This window comes from Pinus tabuliformis, chromosome 5_1 (assembly GCF_031772625.1).
Source record: "Pinus tabuliformis cultivar Carrire ecotype Pingquan chromosome 5_1, CPIR1, whole genome shotgun sequence".
Taxonomy (NCBI): Eukaryota; Viridiplantae; Streptophyta; class Pinopsida; order Pinales; family Pinaceae; genus Pinus; species Pinus tabuliformis.
Window position 1 is genome coordinate 576,066,870 of NC_142305.1, and position 21,640 is coordinate 576,088,509.

Consider the following 21,640-nt stretch of genomic DNA (forward strand, 5'->3'; position numbering starts at 1 on the left):
TACTGAAACTGATAACAAAAACTAATTTATACGAAGCTGGAAAATACAAAAATAAACAGAAGCTATATAGAGCCGCTACAAAACTGCTGTCAAAAAAGATGAAGAAAGTCAGATGTCAAAGAGACTGTGCATAGGGAGGCATATTTGATATGACTGAATGCCCCTGTCTGATCTCTTCTATGGTCCAGCTGCCCATATCCTGTTGTACACCAGCCTTAGATAGCTGGTCTGCTTCTTCATTCTTGTCCCTGTAAATGTGGCAGATAGAAAAAATATTAAAAGATGCCTTTAATAAAGAGATTTCTTCCACAAGAGTCCTCAAAATCTGATTATGACAAGATGCCTTTCCATTGACCCAATTTATGACATTTAGAGAGTCCCCAAAAATCTGTATCGTGTTTATGTTTCTGTGAAGAAGCCAGCATAAAAGGTAGCGAAGAGCTGATAATTCCGCATAGTTAGTAGTGCCAGAACCCAGCCCAACAGAAGCTTTCAAAGTGTGTTCCAGATTGATATGTATGCATAGGCCAGCTCCAACCCTGTTATTTTGTGAAGCCCCATCAAAGAAACCACAAGGGATGCCTTCCTGAATGTTGATTTGATTTTTCTTTGGGTTAGGATCTTTAGGCTCAGGGGGCGGTAAGGCAGTGTATATGGCAGCTATGTTAATGGCAATGACGGAAGAAGGAGTGTCCTTATCTTGGAAAATGCTTTTATTCCTGGCAAGCCATATTCCCCAGCAAAAAATGAGAGGCAAGTTCCTCAAGTTTCCTTCTGGAAAGTCTTGCCACCATTTTCTCCAAGCTGTCTCCAAAGAATCATGTCCCCACTGAGCTTTAATCTTGAGCAGCACAGTGACCTCCTCCCAAATATGTCTTGTGACAACACAAGTAATGAAAAGGTGAGTTATGGATTCGTCTTCAGACTTGCATAGGGGACATCTTCCAGGCCCAACTAAGAATCTTGCCTGTAAAATTTCCCAAGTTGGAACCTTCCTTTTTAAGATACACCAGAGAAAAAGCCTGGTCTTTGCTGGGCTTTTGAGTTTCCACAGATTTTTGGCCCACCAATCTGGAACACCCCAGCCTTTCTTTCCCATCAAGAAGAGATAACCATCTTTAGGCGAGTATTCCCCTGATTTACTCTGGGCCCACATCAAGCAGTCAGGTTCATCTTTTATCCTGACATTTGAACGTTGTAAACCTTTAATGAAACCCTCCCACTCAGCCTTCCATCTGACATTTATTCCCAGATCGACATCATCCTTCCACGCCTGTCCCCAAATAGTAGACTGTCCGACCTTCTCCACCTGATTTAGTGTTGTAATACCTTTACTGTCCAGATGTCTGAGTAGTCCAGGTGATAAGGCAAAGTCCTCATTGCAGCCTACCCAAGGATCTCTGCCAATCCTGACAAGTCTACCATCACCAACTTTCCAAGCTAGGCCTTGTTCAATTACAGAGAAAGCATCCACCGTGGCCTTCCATATGGCAGAAACATTTTTAATCTTCTTGTTTTGACTCCGAATCCAATCTTCCAAAGGGATGGGGTCTATGTATTTCCTTTTTACCACTCTTGTCCATAAGTTTTCCAGAGTTATTAGCCTCCATCCGGATTTTGCAGCTAAAGAGAGGCTGAAGTCTGGAAGTCTTTTAATGCCCCATCCTCCCCATTCTTTTGGTCTGGCCACTTTGTCCCAGGCCACCCAAGGTAACACTGAGGACTCCTTTGTGCCAGCCCATAGAAATCTACAGCATATTTTCCTGATTTTCTCCAGCACTCCTTTGGGTATCCATGTCAGGGCGGCCCAGTATACCGGAATAGCTAGAAGAACTGATTTAATAAGAGTCAGCCTCCCAGCTCTGGATAACCATCTGAAGCTCCAATGTGATATTCTGGCTTCAATCTTGGCTATGAGCCAATTCCAGTCCTCTTTTTTGTAACCAACCGGCTTTAACCAGAATCCCAAGTATTTAAAAGGAATATCCAGGGGCTGTATGGGGAATGGGAATAAATTAGCCAGACTATTCCTTTCCCTTCTTTCAAAGTCTGCCACACAAGCTTGGGACTTTCTTGAGTTTATCTGCATTCCAGTGGCTTTTAGGAAAAGATCAAAGATGCATTTTAACTCCTTTAGTTCATCAGAGGAACCATTAGTGAATATCAAAATATCATCAACAAAAAGAAGGTGTGTGATGAAGAGATTGATTGCTACCTCGATACCCTTTACCTTCTCCGTTCTTCTGGCTTTGTGAATTAGTCTGCTTAGCCCTTCTGCCACAAGAAGAAACAGAAGGGGTGATAAAGGGCAACCTTGCCTTAGTCCCCTCTGACTATTGAAAAAAGAGGAGGCTGCACCGTTAACCAGAACTGCAAAGCTGACATTTGTGATGCACCCCATGATCCAGCTAACAAAGGAATAGTTAAAGCCAAGATGTGTCAGCAGCATCCTCAGATAGAGCCAACTGATCCGGTCATATGCTTTGGATAAGTCAATTTTGAGCACAGCCCCCTTCTTTTTCTTCATTCTGATACTATGAATAACCTCCTGGGCTACACCAATGGCTTCATGAATTTGTCTTCCATCCAGGAAGCCAAATTGTTCCATCGATATGTTTTGAGATAGAATTGGAGCTAATCTGAGAGCAATAACCTTTGCTATAATCTTGTAGATGCAGTTGCACAAGGATATTGGCCTAAAGTCTTCGAAACTTTCCGGATCATCCTTCTTCGGAATAAGAGCAATAAAAGTTGAGTTGAAAGGTCTATAGACTGCTCCTTTCTGTCTCGACTCTTCAACTACTTCAGTTATTTCAGTTCCTATTTGATCAAAAAAATGGAGGAACAGCTCGATTGTCCAGCCATCTGTGCCTGGACTCTTATCCTTGCCCATGAGCTTCATAGCTGCTTCAACCTCTTCCTTTGAGACCGGGTAAGACAAATCTTCTGTTTCATCTTCCTAAATGAATCTAGGAAAACTTTGCGCCGTTTGGAGGACTTCTGCAATAGTAGCCTCCCCAGAATCTGAGAAAATATTTTGAAAATGTCTTTTCCCTAACCCAGAGATCTCTGAGAAGGAATTAACAACCCTCCCTTCTTTATCTTTAAGGCGCCAGATAGTATTTGCAGCTTTCCTACCTTTAGCAAAGTTATGAAAAAACTTTGTATTCTCATCCCCAGATTTTATCCAGACTGCCCTACTTTTTATCCTCCATTCTTCTTCCTTATCCAATAGGATTTTATTTTGTTGCTTCTCCAAATGGAGGATTCTGTCTTTGGAAGACTGGGAGGAATAACCATCTACCTCCATACTTTCCAACTGCTCCAATTCCTCCCTAATTTTTCCCATCTCCTCATTTTGCTTCAGCTTTCTTTCCTTTGCCCAGGAGATAGTGGCTTTCTTCAGATTTTTAAGATTCTCCATGAACAGAAAACCCTTATCCTCATCTGAATTTGGTTCAGGGTGATTCCATGAATTATGAAACAGGTTGCAGAATGAGGGGTCTTGTAGCCAAGCAGGATTGAACTCGAAAGGGGCAGGTGGCTTGGGAGGAGGGAGAAAAAGGTCTAGAAAAACAGGGAAATGGTCTGAGTTTCCTCTTTCCTCAACCCACTGTTTGATCATGGGAATTTTTGTTAACAGAGGCTCACCTACCAGGAAGCGGTCAAGTATTTTAGCAATTCGATCTTCACCTATTCTTCGATTTCTCCAAGAAGGCTTTAATTTGATCGGAGAAGGATCTGTGAGGTTATTATCCGAGATGAGGTTAAGGAAGAAATCTGAAAGAGGGTCTTCTCTAGCAGATGGCCCCCAAGCTTCAGCTCTGCCTATGGAGAAATTTAAATCACCACCCAAAATCAAAGATGGGGTCTTCATCACCGATTTCATCATCAGATCTTCCCAAAAAGATTCCCTGCCCTGACAGGGCCCATAGACATTTACTAAAGAGATGGGAAAAGAGAAATCTGGGGAGATAACCTCCATGCCCATTACATTTTTCATTCCCCATTGGTTTAAAATTTTAACCCGTCCTTCTTTGATTCCAATGGCAATGCCCCCCGAATGACCAGAAGAGTCAACAACAGAAAAAAACCACCCAGGCAGAAGAGCTTTTAGCATGGCTTCAATCTCAAAGGCCTTCCCCAATGTTTCTTGCAGAAAGATTACATCTAGATTTGAATTGTTTATCCACTCTTTTAAAGCCAGTTTTTTAGGTTTTCTGGCTAAACCTCTACAATTCCAGGATGTCAAGATCATTTTATAACACTCTCAGGGGGATGGACTGCTCTAAGAACCCCCGGGATAGAGTATTGCTTTCCATCTGCAACATCAAGCTTTGCTTTAAGCTTTGCTTTGGACATATCCGATTTCCTACCTCTCTTATTTTTAGGGCAACTTTGATCAGAGGGCTGTCCCAATCCGCCTACAGTCCCTGGATCACTAAGTTTCCCTCCCATAGATCTCAAATTATAGGGGCATGAAGATCTGGCAGCTGAAAGAGAGAGGGGGGGCCAATGGTCTTCACGGTTAATATCCAGAGCTGGTAAGGCATCAGCAATAATGTCTATGGAAGGGGATATATAATTATGTTCCATAGTTTCAGCATCAATATATTCTTGTACATTACAGTTTTGAGAAGTAACATGCGGAGGAACAGTAACATGCTCAGGTAAAAAGTGAGTAGAAGGAAAGATCCTTGACATACCCTTTTCTTCACCTTCACGATGATCTTGTAATTCCGGGACTGTCTTGACATTCTCCTCCGCGGTCGCCGATTCTTTGACAGGTTCCTCCACATGCACCGTCGAACAATTTGCGATTTCCTGAGATTCCTCTTGGATCGGAACATTTACATCCGCTGGAACCTTATCAATTTCCTCTGCCTCCATATCCGCTACTCCTTGCATCTCCGGGATTTCATTATCCATGGGAAACTGTTCAGGTGTTTGGACATTTCCTCTGTTCGCTGAGGCCCGCCGGAAGTGTCGCCTTCTTCTCATCTGTGGGCAATCTTTTGCCAGATGCCCATACTCATGACAGAGATGGCATCGGAAAGGCAGATATTCATAATCTAATATCTGCTCAAAAACGAAATCCTTGTACTGGAGATTAATTGTTTTTGCTAAGCCTTTGCTTGGATTAAGGGTGGCCAGTATACGCGCCATCGTTTGATCCTTTGTATTCAAAAAGGTCATATCTGCCTCCAGATATACCCCCAACCTATTACCAATGGTTTTGAACACTTCTTCAGTCCACAGGAAGGAAGGCAAACCCGGGACACGAATCCACACCGGAAACTCGTCGGTTCTCTCCTTGAATGCATCAAACATGGGAGTCCATTTCTTTAGCAGGATAGGAATGTTCCCAATATGCCAATTGCGCTGAAAAACCCATTCTGCCGAGTCTTTATCTACAAAGCAGAGCTTAAACCAGCCCTTCCCTAGAACTTGGGCTTCGAACTGTAGCGGTCTATCCGTCACAAAACAGGACTCCCCCCACACTTGAAGAAATTCAGAGGAGTATTTCTTACCTCGTGCTCTGCCAACCAATGTGCATTCTGCGACAGCTAGGGCTTCTTCAATAGACACCTCCATTCCAAGGACCAAATTGCCTTCTATCTCCTGAGATCCAATGGGTCTTTGCGACTTCCTCTTCGCCCCTTTGAATCCTAAATCTTCCACCTGAGAACCATAACCCTTTCGACCAACATTCCTTTCTGTGTTTACCTGCGGGATGCCCCCACTAGATGCTATCTCCTCCTAAGACAGATTTTGGCTCGCCAAATCTGCTTCCACGTTCCCTGAGAGTGACAAACCCTTCGCCTGTCCATCAGAACCTGCCCACACCCCAACTGGAAGATCTCCGGGACCCTGTACAAACGGCCCTTCTAAAGAGAGGGATTCCCTTGGCAGCGAAACCCTAGTAATCGGTGGAAGCCCCCCAGGGGTCCTTAACGGCCTATTACTTGCAGCGAGCCCTATATTTGAAAGATCTTCAAAACCCTTAGATGGCTGAAAACGCGAAAGAGCTTTTTTACCCTTTGGGTCCGAGAGTAACCCTTCCTCTGCTGCTCCTCTAAGAACAGAATCGATGCCATCCTTCTTAGTAACGGCCGCTGTGCCTGAATGGTGTTCCGCACTGCCCGCAACCTTGTCTACTAAAGGGAACAAAGGGGTATCGTTCGGGTTTATCTCTCCCAACCTCGACAGGTCGAATGCCCCAAAGTAATGCTCCACAGCCTGAGCATTGGTCTCTTTCCCCCACATGGACAAGATGTCCTCTAATGCGGGGTCCAAATCGACTAATTCTGCGGGGTTAACCATAGTTACAAAGCAGCAGACACTGGTCAATGGAGGAGGCCCTCACGGTTCTTGTTGGAGGAAACGTAAAAAATGCGGGTGATCAAACTGGTAACTCGGGAAAAAAAACAAAAGACCTGGTTTGGCACCAGGTATTACCTCCAACTGCCAGTCAACAATAACCCCGCGCCGGCAGCTATTTTGTAAACCTCTGACCTGAGCAGACTATCTGTGGCCCTTGCGAGGTTCCAAGCTGCTTCCTGGTTCCAAAACCCTAGCCGGCTCCATGGTCGCCCCCCGCGATCTTCCTAACCTAAAAGGGTCTTACCATAAGCAACCATTCCTTTTTCTTTTCCTTCTTTTTCCTTAGGTTCTGTTTCTTAATGTTGTTTAGTACACTATTTATTTTATTTCCAAATGGTTAAGGCCTCCAAAATTTATAACGGAAATAAATGAGGTATGTATTATAAGATTTTGATATATGTCAAGAGAAAAAATGTATTAAAAAATGTAAAACCTATTTTTAAAAAATATATATTTAGAATTGATATATATATATATATATATATATGGTTACATAGTTTCATGGATGAAAACTTTGTCTAGCTCATAGAAAAGCAATGTCGAAGATAGATATATATCTGTATTTTTTCAAAATTTGATGTTCTGATGTATGCGCATCCCAAACCTCTAGGTTCGTGATCTCAAAACTATATCTGAAACAACCAAGTCACCATGCACTTAGGATTATTTCAAGGAAAAAAAATAATTCAAAAAATGTGTACGCATTAGTAGTGTGTGTGTGTTCTTAATGTAAAAAACATGTCCACTGTCCAAAAAATGCATGTATTTTGTTCACTAGGAATGTGCACATGTTCATGCAGCTAGTGAATTTAACACATGGGAAATGTTGAGGTGTCGTTGTAGCGGCTAAAACAACCGCTCAAAATTTTGACACTCTAAAATTTTTAACCCCCCTTATCTTGAAATCCTTAGAAGGCACATTACAATGGTTATCCTAAACCTTACTATCCATAAGATCTTGACAAGTTTTCTTTCACTTTAATTCTACCCAAAAGAACCTTGTCACAGATTTTGTGATTAGGTGCATTGCAAAAATGCGATAAGTTCAAAATTGAAAATCCTTATTATAATTTGTCATTGTAGAGTGTGGATATATCCAATCCACATCTCGTTTACAACTCACAATAGGATCCATAACATTCTGTGATAGTGATATGCGACTAAGGGGGTCCTCCCGCCATTAAGACTTGCACGATAGCATTATGCATTATGACCTAGTGAACAAGAGAACTACATACACCCCTCACACTACCATACAAATTTATCTGTGATCATGAATTTAAAGCATTGTTTCTATCACATGTGTGATCAAATTATATAGAAAGGGGTCATCCCCAATTCATTTGCTAATTGAATTTTGGTTTGAACTCGCAAGTACGTAATGCAAGGAATCTTCTCAAATTTTGATATACCTCTGTAGTCTGTGATAATGATCAATGCTAGTAACCAGGTTAATATTTCCCTCTTCTCATGTAATCTATGGTTGAAATTGTTGTATTTTCATTATTCATCATTTGAGTTACCTTGTCATTCTACCTTCCCAACACTTCACTTATCTCATGCCTCTAACTATAAAAATACAATTATCCTCTACACTTAGCCATAAGCTATCTCACTCTCCCATAGTAGCAGAAATTCCATCACCTCACCCTGCAAACTCTTTTAACAAAAAACGTCCTAGAGCCTTCCCTTTCCCTACAGGTGCCCAAAGTCTCAAAAACTAGAACTCTGGCATGCCCTACCTTAACACATCGACAAATTCTAGGAAATATCCTCATCCCTCATTCACCTAATATTTCCACCACTGATAGATCATTTCCACTACTGCATTGCATTTTGTTTTTGTGAGCTGTGGTTGTGCAACTACCCCTTACCATAGATTGTTATCAAAGGTCACAATTAAACTCTATCTCCTCTATATCCTTGCGATTAATGACTAGAACCCATCTGCAATCTATCCTTGTCATTTGCGTTTATATCTCATCTTCCTCTCGTCTTTATGATATGTGATTAAGCCCCTCGCTATTTTCTTTCCCACTTTGCAACTAAGCCAATCACACTCTAACCTCACAACTTGTGACTTGGCTTTAAAAATTAATTTATTTTGTGGTTTTCCTACCATTTTTAATTTCCATAAACACTTTTGAAATGTCAAGTATCATTGATCTCAATTGTTTTAGTATTTCATAATCTATTAGTGAAATGACTTCAACAACTAGAAAAAGGTATAGAAAGGAGATACCATAAAGTAGTATTGATGGAGTTGATATGAGAGAGAGAGAAATCAAAATTTTAGATGGCATCATAATTACTAGATGCCTTATGTGCTAGATGTGAGTTCAAAGGAATGGGGTGGAGATGGAGTTTCGATCAAGACATTCCACCTCTACATATATATTGTAGAAACTTATGAAACAAAAGATATAGAAAGATGTATGACTGAATTACTGAACATTTCATTTCAATTATATATTAAAAAAATTTCAACTCATGGCCTCCTTATATGTTGGATAGGGCCATGACATCCTTGCATGATATTGCAGATTGGTTTACTCCTAGAGATGCTTCATACATTAGGATATTTGGTGGTTACAAGCCCCCTCATCAATTAACTATGCATGTCACTGGAAAAGTGGTACTACAAGAAGTGACATATCAACTTACTACAAAGTTAACAAGCTCATTGATAAAATACAAGAAAGCTTTGTGTCCTACATTTCCTTTGTATATCGAGGCCTATTGTATTAAACATTTCAAGGATGCAGAAGCATAAGCCCAATATTTAGAACACTTCAAGCTTTGTGAGCTGAGCTATCATAGGTATGATCCAAAAGGGATTGCCACTAAGCATTGCAAAGAAATCAATTATAGTTGGGAATATGCTTCACCTGTTGAAGAAGATGAGGAGAAAAGAAATAAGTTTTTCAATGCTATGAAATCCTTGGAATCATCTCAAGGGATTGGTACTTCCCAACCTTTAGATAACCCTGAACATTTAGATGGAGACTCACAAGAGAGCATGAATTTAGAGGATAGGAGAGTTGCACTAAAGATAAAATAGGAGAAGGCGGCCAAGAAGAAAATATTTAAGAAATAAAGGGTGAAATGTGAAGCCAAGAAAAAAGCTGAAGAGGAGGCTAAGAAGAAGCAAGTTGAAGAAGTGAGGAAAAGGAAAGAGGAAGAGAAGATGAGGAAAAGGGAAGAAGAAGAAAGACAAAAGAAAGAAGTACTAAAGAAGAAAAGGAAAGAGGCAAAAAAGAAGAAGAAATATGAGATGAGGAAAATGGAAGAAGAATAAATACAAAAGCAAAGTCACTAAAGAAGAAAAGGAAAGAAGAAATAAAGAAGAAGAAAGAGGAAAGATAGAATGAGCACTAATAGGGGCAAGGCAAGAATCAGAATGTTAGTGAAATCACATGAAAAGTTGAACAAAAATATGACCAGAACACTAAATGAATATAACATAGACATAACGAATTTGACTCCCTTATTGAGGAGTACAAAATACCCTTCATTAGTGTAGTAGGAGAAATAAGATCTGAAGAGGAAATTTGGTAAGAGGTCCAGGAGAGATTAGATGCAATGAAACAAACGACTTCTCAAAATGACTTGGAACCTACAAAAGAGGTAATTTCACATCATATTGTAGGACCAACAAAACTTCACACTAAAATCTCAATGCTTTTATATTAGTTACAATTATACATGAGGATTCTATTGTTGGATGTTATAGAATGTTAGATGAGATTCAAAAGTGAATTGTCAAAAAAGGTCAAATCCATAACTTCTGAATAAAAATATTGGTACACATACTCGACACAACAACTGCATGTTGAGGTTCTTAATATGGATATCATGAGTTTAGTGCCATGAAGGAACCTTGTATTTTGAAATTCCTTGTAATTTGTAAATAAAATTATTTTTGAAATTAAATTTATAATAATTTAGAAATATTTGATTGGTCATATGAAAAGTTTATATGGATCTCAAGCTCTGCAACCCTAGCAGACCCGTGACTGCCATGAACTAATCTGATTCGTGAACCTAATCCTCTGACGGTAATAGCAGCGCTGCACACCAGGGAGACGCCCACCAGGTCGGGATGACAGAGGAAGCTGGGGGGGAGAGATTCCCTCCTATTGGGATGCCGCGGTAGGGGATTCCCATCAGAATCTAAGCAACCAACTGCAAGCGCAGGAAATGAACCAAACGATAGGACCTGTCCTCGGGGCGCAGTGGCAGGCTCGTAGTAGGGGAAAATGCATGTCGTGTGTAACAAAGAAACCAAGATTCATCATTCCGATGAAAAAAATGGAGAGCCATAGAAGCTTCATGAAGGACCACGCGTTGTTCTGCAAGTTCAAAGGAGTGTGGCCGACGGAGAAAGACCTTATCAAGTGGATACAACAGAAATGGCAACCCAAGGGCCATATCAAAGTCAAGCTGGGAACCAAAGGCTTATTTAAGATAATATTATCAAACCTGCAAGATAAAGAAAGATATTTTAAAATGGCCCTTATTTCCATTATAATGCTGGTCTGTTCATGAGATATTGGGAGGAATGTTATGACCCTGACAAGGAGAAATTCCTGGCAGCCCCGATATGGGTAAGATTGTTTGGCCTCCCAATGGAATTTTGGGACCCATACCCAAATCTGTGGAGCTAGAATACCATGAAGAGGTTTGACAATAGATATTAGACTATGAACATATCCCTTTCAGATGTCGAAGGTGCCATGAATATGGCCATTTATTCAAGGAATGCCCATTGAACATGGAGGAGATGGAGAATAAGGACAAGCAATAGAAGAAACCATAGGACGATAAGGAAGGGTTCCAAGAAGTTAAAACCAAGAGGAGGCAACCAAAGGAATCCCATAACCCAGGAAAAGAATACCAAGCCCAGTCGAGTGGTAAAAACAGATTTGAAGTATTACAGGTGGAAGAAGACGAAGAAAGCAAGATCCAACCCATGGATTATCAGGATAAAGGAAAAGAGAGCAGCTCGAGTCAAGTCAAACCAACACCCAAGCGGAAAGCCCAAGGAGATCTTGCAGACAAAGAGGACAAAGAAGAATAGGTTGGGATGGAAACCACCACAATGGAAATCGACCCAAGCAAGGGAGAGGAACTTAGCATGGAAGAAGAAGTCCTGAAGAAACTGCTGAATGAATGGAGACACTTAGATGAAAGATTTATTTCGGAAGACCAAAAAATATTGTACAAAGAGACTTTCCAACAATATCAAGCCAAGCAAGGACAGGGACAGGTCGAGATTACAGAACAACTAGGGATGCACCAGGAAAACCCCCATGAGTATCAAAACAATGCAAAAAGGGGGAAGAAAAGGGGTCAGAGAAACCTACAAGAATCTATACAGATTATGGGAGAAATGTTGATGAGCACAGGCAGGGTGGTACTGCTATCAAAAGTATACCAACAATTAAATAAAGTTTCCCAATGATAGTAACATCTTGGAACATAAGAGGCTTAAAAAACCAAGGATAATAAAGATACTTAGCAGAGAGATTGAGAAAAGAGAAACCCCAATTAATGCTTCTTCAAGAAACTAAGATCACAGGAGGGAAACTAGATGAAATCCTAAGTAAGATGAAACCGAGGTATGAGGGTATGGCAATAGATGCAAGAGGAAGCACAGGAGGGATAGAAATTTTGTGGAATCCAACAGAGGTAACTGTAGACTACTGGATAGGCATGCAACATATCCTCACAGGGAGGTTCTGCCTCATAGGAAATAAAGACTGGTTCTTGCTCTTTGCAGTTTATGGCCGCACATCCCATTAGAAAAGGAAAAATTCCTTCAAAGGATAAAGATTTTAAACCAAATGCATGAGGAAAATCTATGGTTATTAGTAGGTGACTTCAACCTGATAACATCGTTGGAGGAGAAAAAAGGAGGAATGCGAAGGGAGGAGCCATAAATGGAGAAATTTAGGGATATCCAAGAAGAACTGCACCTGGTGGATATCCCAACAATTAATGGTAAATATACGTGGAACAACGGACAAGGAGGAAATAGGAAAATAACATCTCGTCTTGACAGATTCCTGGCAACAGAAAATCTCATAAGCAAAGATGTTTACTATGAGGCATCTATCCTACCTTGCCTGGGTTCAGATCATTGGCCTATTAAACTAGAAGTGGAAATGAAACAAGGACATTCAAATAGACCCTTCAGGTTTGAAGCCTTTTGGCTAAGAGAACCGACCTTCATTGAGAAAATGAAGGAATGGTGGAATGGGAGCGAGAAAGAAGGTAGAAATCTAATGCATACTTTCCAACTCTGTCTCAAAGATCTCAAGGGTAAAATTAAAAAATGGAACAAGGAAGAGTTTGACAACATTCAACAGGAGCAGGAATTGATCCAGGCTAAGATGAGGAAAGTGCAACATCAGATCATAAATGAAGGTAGTGTTGAGCCTCAACCTTGCACTCACTTAGCTATCTTCCCAACAGCTTTTTCCCATTCACTTCTTCCTTTTTCCATCTTTTCCTCCATTAACTTGTTCAAATTATTGCATTACATGTCTTTTTATCATGGTTTGTTAACTATGCTAATGTTTGACTGTTTGATTAGAATTTTGGAACATATACAACAATTCCGCAGCTGTTCAGCAATTCCGCAGCTATTCAGAGATTCCGCAGCCTTTTTGTTGTTTGATATACTCCACGTGTCTTCTCAAGGAACGGGCCACATGGGCACGTTGGGATGGATGTACACATGGATCGTATGCTATTGGTTGAGCCAAACCAGTCACGTATGCCCTTGGTCAACGCAGGTGTTCCCTCAGTCAAACAGTCAAGTTCCAGACGGTGGCACGGGAGCCGTGAGTAGCTGAGACACGGAACCATAGCTGGCACTTCCTCCATGCCACGAAGACAGCAAAAGACAGGATCCAACCCTAGATTTACTTCCCATGATGACCGTTTCCTCCAAACGTGCACGGAGTTGCCTGCGTGTTGCTGCATAAGTTAATTAGTTAAGACTGCGTGTTGCTGCGTAGTTAATTAGTTAGGTTGTAGTTGCTTAGTTCACGCAGAGGGTAGTTTGTCCCTGTGCCTATAAATAAAGCGTGTGCCAACGCTTATAGATTAGCTTTTTGAATATTGTAAGTGTTGTGCTTATTTTGTTATCAAAACTCTGTTTTAGAAGGCTGTTTCTACAACACTTTTTCACTGTATTTTGACATGCTGGTTTTATAAAAGAAGACTGTTTCTGTTCACCTTTTCGTAGCTGATCTTTAGCTGGTTGCGTGGATGGAGGGCCCCCATCTATGACAGCCTATGTACATAGTGTTTGATTTCATTTTCCTGCCTTTCTTTGTTTTCATTTTCACATGTACAATAATGTATAGTTTGAATTCCAGCAATTTTTATTTCTTTCATCATGTATAATAGTGTACAGTTTGATTTCATGCCTTTACATTCCCAGCATTTTCAAAACTGATCAGTTGTTCTTGCAGGTGTTAGGAGCCCGGGATAGTTGTTTTCATTTCTTTTTAATCACTGATGGTATTTGAAGTAGTCTTGTCTTAGCTGCTGATCTTTACCTTGCTTATTTAGTTTCATTACTAGTTTACTTCATCAAGTTTTTGACAAGTTGCTGACTAACATTTTGATGGTCTTTTCATCATAATTAACTAATCTTTATTGGACCAAAATATCATTAAGTGGCAGCTTTGGTTGATTAGCTTTTTGACTCATATTGCTGATTCCTTCTTAACTGTTTTTTTACATGAACAATTTCAGCTAGAGGCAAGGTGTTAAGAAAGAATGAAGTGTTATGATTCATTAAAATTTTGTAGTTAAAGTAGTATTTTTCACTTTTCATTGAGTTAACATAGATGCTATTTTTGTTCTCATTAGCAGCATAGATAGTGGACTAGTGCCATTAGTTGGTTGTTTAACGCTTTGCTTTCATTTAAAGTTCAATTCCATTTCAAGTTACTTTTCAAGTTTTCATTTGAGAGTTCAAGTAGAAACCACCACATACACACACACACTCACTCACTTGTTTATAAATTCATCACTCCATCTTAGGAAGTTAAATCCACCATAAACATCATCTAAAAACGACAAAAAGACTTAGAAAAGTTTAATTAAGTACATATTGTACACCTCACTTCATCAGCTTACGAGCCCCGGGTTGACAATTAATAATAGCAATTTAGACAACACTAAATTGACTAAACATTTTGGCGCCGTTGCCGGGGAAGTGAAATTAGGTAGCCAATTTCTTAAAAAAAAAAAAACTAAAAAAAATTTCAAGAAAGGAAAATTAATAACCTCTCAAAGTATGCTATCCTCTTGCACCTAGGGTGATCTGGAGGATCAGAAAAGAGAAATTTATTGGTTTAATAGTTCCTTGAGTATGCTCTCTTCTTGCACCTAGAGTGACCTGGAAGATTAGAAAGAGAATTATTACCGTAACTTGAAGGAAAATAAAAAATGACATGCATAGAGCTAGAGATTCTAGGGGAAGGTTTTTAGCTAGAGCAAAGAGTTCAATTTTCACAAGCCCATCCACTCCAAGAAATAGACAAGAGACACCTCCCTCATCTCCAACTGATACTCCTAGCCCTAGAATTCCTGGAATTCAAGAGGCAACAGTTGACTCTCCCACACCTTCTATTGAATTTGAATCAGAGAGAGATCCTTTCCTTTGTTCTGTAGAAAGACCTATTGTAATTGAAGAAGTAGAATCATTTGAGGAAGAAGGAGAAATCACTTCTCATTCACCCTTTGTAGAGGAACCAGAAGACTCTGAAATCTCTAGGGAGACCATTATGGCAGAGGAAGGAGTTGGTAGAGGTAGAGGTAGAGGAGGTGGAGGAAACAATAATGGAGGAGGTAGAGGTCCCATTGGAGGAGGAAATAGAGATGGGGATAACTCATTTGGGTTTCCTATCGTTGATGAAGATTCCCGAGCTACTATGAAAAACATATCGCCATCTGTCCTCCCAAACTTCCATGGGTTGAGAACTGAGGACCCTGAAACATTTTTATTTGAGTTTGAAGTTGTGTGTCAAACTTATGACTATCTGGATGACACTAAAAAACTCAAATTGTTCCCTTCCACATTGAAAGATCAAGCCTTGAAATGGTTCATGGGGTTAGTCACTCAGTCCATTAGGTCTTGGAATGACATGAAACAGACATTTTTGGACAGATATTTAGATTACTGTATGCCTACCAACCATAAGGATGAGGTATTTAAAATGGAACAAAGAGAAGATGAGAACCTAGAAGATTTACTTGAAAGATTCCAATATAACTTAAAAAGAGAAAAAATGAGCAACTTGGATGAGGAGACCCTGAAGGCCCTCCTACTAAAAGCCATTAGGGATGAATGGATAGACATTCTAAACATGATGGGGAAAGGAGATATATCTCAACTTTCACTCGGTGATATAGCAGACCTATGTGTTCATCTCTCAAGGGGAAAATCAAAAACTCAAAAAGGGCCTAGAGATCCTTCTCTCCTTAGAGCCAATAAATCTGCAACAGGAACGGTAAGTAGGGCTGAGATCGGTAATATGCTTGATGAATTTAAAACTGACATCTTAGGGGGTCTTAGTGAACAATTAGACACCCTTAAGATCCACAATAAACAGAAAGCAGAAACCGAGGCCTTAGCCATCTTTTGTTCGAAATGTAGGAAAAAACATGCTTTAAGGGAATGTCCCTTGGAAGCACAAGTTGTGGAAACATGTGTAATTTGCTCAGAAACCCATGAGACCAAGGATTGTCCTTCAATTCCTGGGCTCAAAGCAGTCTTTCAAGAAGATCCAAGTACGCTTGAATCTCTCTGTTTTGTTGCAAGGAGACCTTGGCAGGGGCAGCAAAATCAAGGGTTTAACAACTCTATGAATTTCCAACCTCCACCGAATTGGAATCCTTGGCAACAACCTTGGCCACAACCACAAAATCCTTTCCAAGCATGGATGCAAAGCATGAAAAATCCTTATGGGAGATTTGCTCAATTCTATCAATATCCTCCACCCTTTCAGAATCAACAAGCTCCCCAATTTCCAAATCAAAGTCAACAGCTATCATTGCCATTCCCTCAACAACAACAACCTCCTCCACAAAATCAAAATTCTCAACTCTTGCTTCAATCTCAACACAGGCCAAATCAACTTCCTTCTCAGCCACAGCCAAACCCCAATAATAGGAACCCTCAAAATGCTTACATGATGGAAGGTCAACCATTCCCTACCTATATGATTGTTCCTCTCAATGAGGTACAACTCAGATCAGGTAGAATCTTAGATCAACCTTCTATAAATATTCAACAGCCAAGCATTTTTGAGGAAGAATTTCTTAAAGCTAATAAGGGTTATGAAGCATCCCTTCAAAACCCAAACATCCAAAAAGAAAAAGAAAAAGAAAAATAATCAACTCCCATAGTTGAACAACCTACATCTTTAGCCACACCTCCTTTCCCTGAAAGGTTACAAATTGACAAGGGAGTGGAAAAACAAATTTGGTTGCCTGACTATAATTTTCTAGATGAATTGAAGAATGTCTGTATCAAGATTCCCTTGTTACAAGCCATTAAAGAAATTCCCATTCTAGCAAAGACAATAAAGGAGTTGAGCCTTAAAAGACCAGGAAGGAAACCAAGAGATACGAGAAAGATCCACCTGGTAGGGAAAATTGCAGACATAATGATGGGAAAGATTACTATGCAGAAATATGTAGACCCTGGGAGCCCAATTGTCAAAACACATATCAATGGGGTAGAAATACCAAATACTTTGATTGACTTGGGGGCTGCCATCAATATTATGAGTAGACAGACCATGGACCAGTTAAAACTTCCTAATCTTCTCTTTACACCTACTTTACTGCAACTTGCAGATAGATCAATCATTAAGCCTGATGGTGTATTGGAAGACATTCCAGTCTCCCTAGACTCTTGGGAATATCCAGTTGATTTTATGATTTTAACTCCCAAGAACAATCTAGGAGGACATCCTCTTATTTTAGGAAGACCTTGGCTGGCCACGGCTGATGCTTTCATAAGTTGTAGGTCTGGGGATATGTATATCTCTGATGGTAATTCAACAAAGAAGTTCAATCTGTATCCTCCAGCAAAAGCAATCACAGAAATAAGAGACAATGAGTGGATTGATGATGAAGATACTATACAACCTGTCTTTACTATTTCTGAGATTAGTGAAGATAGTCAAATTCTGAATGCATTAGAAAATTTTGAACCATCATCAGAATATGACTCTACACAATTTCAGTTGAATTCTGACATAGAGTGTCTATCATCTAGGAAAATGTCTCTTTTCTCTATGGAAGAATTTCGTAGTTCTTCCATTGAGATCTTTCCAGGAAAAACATTAAACATTAACAAAAACTTGGAAAAGTCTCAACAGGAGGAGCTAACTAAACTCTTGCAAAGACATTCTACCGCTTTTGCATGGGAGTATACTGACATGAAAGGAATTGACCCTAAGACTTGCATTCACCGCATTTACATTGAGGAAAACAGTAAACCTATCAGACAACCTCAAAGAAGGATGAATCCAAATCTTAGGGAGATAGTGAAAGAAGAGCTCGAGAAATTGCTCAATGTAAACTTCATTTACCCTATTTCAGATAGCCGATGGGTTTCTCCCTTGGTTATAGTGCCCAAAAAGAATGGTAAATGGAGAGTTTGCATTGATTATCGAGAATTGAACAAGGCAACCTTAAAGGATCATTTCCCTCTACCTTTTATCGATCAGGTACTAGACACTTTAGCAGGTAAAAAGTATTTCTCATTCTTGGATGGTTTTAGTGGGTATAATCAAATTCAGGTAGCAACTGAAGATCAAGACGAAACCACATTTACTTGTCCTTGGGGAACTTTTGCCTACTGAGTACTCCCTTTTGGATTGTGCAATGCACCTGCTACATTTCAAAGGGCTGTACTAGGAATCTTTTCAGATCTAATTCATGATTGTGTAGAGGTCTACATGGACGATTTCACAGTTTATGGTAATACATTTGAAGAAGCTTTGGAGAATTTGGAAAAAGTACTGATAAGATGTAAGGAAACAAATCTTTCTTTAATTCATGAAAAGTGTTTTATGATGTTTACTGAAGGGATTGTTTTAGGACATCATATTTCAGGAGATGGGATTAGGGTTGATAGATCCAAAGTTGAAGTCATCTCTAAGTTACTTGTTCCAAATTGCCAGAAAGATGTTAAAAGTTTTCTTGGGTTTACTAGATATTACAGAAGGTTTATTGAAAACTTCACTAAGATAGCATCTCCTCTTTTCGAATTGCTTACCAAAGACTGTGAGTTCAAATGGGATCCTGAGTGTCAATCTGCCTTTGAAGCTTTAAAGACTAGAATATCTGAAGCACCCATCTTAAGGGGGCCAAATTGGAAACTCCCTTTCCACATTTCTACTGATGCTTCAGATACAGCTCTAGGAGCTGTTTTGGGACAAAAGGATTTGATCCCTTATGCCATTTATTACACCAGTAAAAATTTGACTCCCACTAAGTTAAATTATACTGTTACTAGAAAAAGAGTTCTTAGCTGTGGTACATGCGATCAACAAGTTTAGACACTACATAACCGGCTATGAAACCTTTGTCCATACTGATCACTCTGCCATAAGATATTTAATGAACAAACCTGTTACTAATGGCAGAGTTACAAGATGGCTTTTACTTTTACAAGAATTCAACATTACTGTGTTAGATAGACCTGGAAAACAAAACACAGTAGCTGATTTCTTGTCTAGAATCCAAAACACTAATGAAGATTCTCCAGTAGAAGATAAGTTTCCAGATGAATACCTATTTTCAGTAACTACCAAGACTCCTTGGTATGCAGATATGGCTAATTATCTAGTTACAGGGAAGCTACCTCTACACTTATTTCCTAATGAGAAAAGGAAAATCATTCAGGAGAGTTCACATTATTCTTGTATTTCTAATGAATTGTTCAAAACAGGGCCAGATTGTATAATCAGAAGATGTGTTCGGGAAGATGAAATGCCTGACATCCTTAAGGCATTTCATGATGAACCATGCGGCGGGCACTTTGCTGACAAGAGGACAGCCTATAAAATCCTTTCTCTAGGATATTATTGGCCCTCTCTCTTTAAAGATGCAAAGCAGTATGTTAGAAGGTGTGACAGCTGCCAAAGAGTTGGGAGATCAACTCCTTCAAATGAAATGCCACTACAGCCTCAGGTATGCATCGAACCCTTTGAGAAATGGGCTCTAGATTTCGTTCGACCAATTAATCCACCATCAAAGCAAAAGAAGTATATATTGGTTTGTACTGATTATGTTACTAAGTGGGTAGAAGCCAAAGCATTGCCTTCTACCACTGAAAATTCAGTTGTTCAATTTCTCTTTGAGGATATTTTCACTCGTTTTGGTGTCCCAAGAGAAATTGTGACAGATCAGGGCAGCCAATTTACATCTAAAATGATGGAGAAGCTGATGGAGGAATATAAAATCAAGCACAGAACATCTACTCCATACCATCCGCAATCAAATGGCCAAGTGGAATCTACCAATAAAGTTCTTGAAGGCATTATCACCAAGACTGTTCATCTTCATAGAAGAGATTGGGCGGAAAGGCTTCCTGAAGCCTTATGGGCCTATAGAACTACACGGAGGAACACAACAGGACATTCTCCCTATGAACTTGTTTATGGGAAGGAAGTCCTGCTCCCCATTGAGTTCCAAATCAAGACCTTCAAGACGGCAGTTCAGTTGGGGATGAGCTTATCAGAAGCCCAAAAGCACAGAATGGACCAGCTAAATGAACTAGATGAAATGAGACAAGATGCAATTCTAAGGACCGATCTAGTTCAGCACCAAAGAACTAAATGGCATGATTGACACATCAAAGAAAGAAAGTTTCAGAAGGGAGATTGGGCACTATTGTTTGATTACAAGTTTAAGGACTTCAAAGGAAAATTTCAAACTCATTGGCTTGGACCATATGAGATTGATGAAGTCTTTAACAATGGAGCAGTTCGAGTAAAGACCATTGATGAGCTTCAGACTCCTTTCATTGTGAATGGCCATCGGTTAAAAGTCTACCACAAGCCACTCTCAAGGGAGTAATTTGTTAAGTTGTTCCAAGAAGATTCTGCAATGAGGCTGGTGGAGAAGAATTCTTCTCCTCCATCAGCCTAATCTCTGTTTCTTTCAGTTAAAAAAAAAAAAAAAAAGGAAAAAAAAAAAAGAAGAGAAAAAAAAAAAGAAAAAAAAAGAGAAAAAAATCTCTTGTATAAGCCTGAAAACCAATCTTGGATTGGCAGTCTTATGCAGAAAATGTAAGGTGAAAATCAGGGTCACCTGACACTTTATATTTTCCAAAAAAAAAAAATCCCTCTTCTTCCATCTCATCCATCTCATTCATTTCATCCATCTCATCATCTTCATTCCATTCCATTTTTTTCAGTCCATTCACTCCATCTAATTCTCATCAATAAAGTCCCTATCAGGACTATTTCATTCAGTCAAGTTGTTTTAATTCTCTTGGTGCAGGAAGAAAAATGTTGCTGCAAATTCTACAGCTAGGAGCCAATTCCGCAGCTGATATCCGAATTCCGTAGCTAATACACTCTTTCCCTGCAACAAAAATAAACTCTGTTTCAAAAAGGGAAAAAGTCTGCAGTCAGAAGTACCAACATCATTAAAGGGTGAAGACACACAACATATACAAAGGCAGCAATAAATCAAAGGTTAGCATCATGATTAGCAAAGGAATCAAAATACACAAAGGTATGTTCTAAACCTCTAACTAACAGTTATATCATTATGTATGGTTTTCGGATTATGGTATTAGGCACCTAGTGTAATGATTGAACAAGATCTTCGTTCACTCCTTGTCCATTATGCTGCGTAGTCCACCTCACCTCCGTTTTAACGGTCCCATAATCGTTGTGATTCAAACTTGATACGGCCCGCTCCCTTGCATTAATTCTTCGTACCAGAATGACGTGTCCTGTTATACCACGGCTCTTCAACTGATCATTCTGCTGCCAGGTGTATACAGTCACCCGACGTCGATGGGATTCGGCTGTTTTATCCTTTAATACCTTTCTACGCATGCATAACTTCATTCCTATCGCTGTTCACTCCCTCGATTTCATCGATTTCACTCTCGGTTCATTCACTACTCTGTCTCACCGTAAACCTACGCTGCTCCATTCTCCTCATCTCTCCGCTTAAAACCCTGACCAACAGGCTCGCAATT

At 39.8% G+C, this 21,640-nt stretch overlaps 1 protein-coding gene across 1 annotated transcript; it reads right to left on the minus strand.

Annotated features, from left to right (window-relative positions):
• Positions 1 to 2,959: 2,959 nt before the first annotated feature.
• Positions 2,960 to 4,258, minus strand: LOC149166140 (uncharacterized). The gene has a single exon (XM_089430059.1). The coding sequence runs from the start codon at positions 4,256 to 4,258 to the stop codon at positions 2,960 to 2,962; it is 1,299 nt and encodes a 432-aa protein (XP_089286185.1).
• Positions 4,259 to 21,640: the final 17,382 nt, after the last annotated feature.

Excerpts from the sequence above, each read along its gene's own strand:
- LOC149166140 (XM_089430059.1), bottom strand. The coding sequence starts at position 4,258 with ATGATCTTGACATCCTGGAATTGTAGAGGTTTAGCCAGAAAACCTAAA.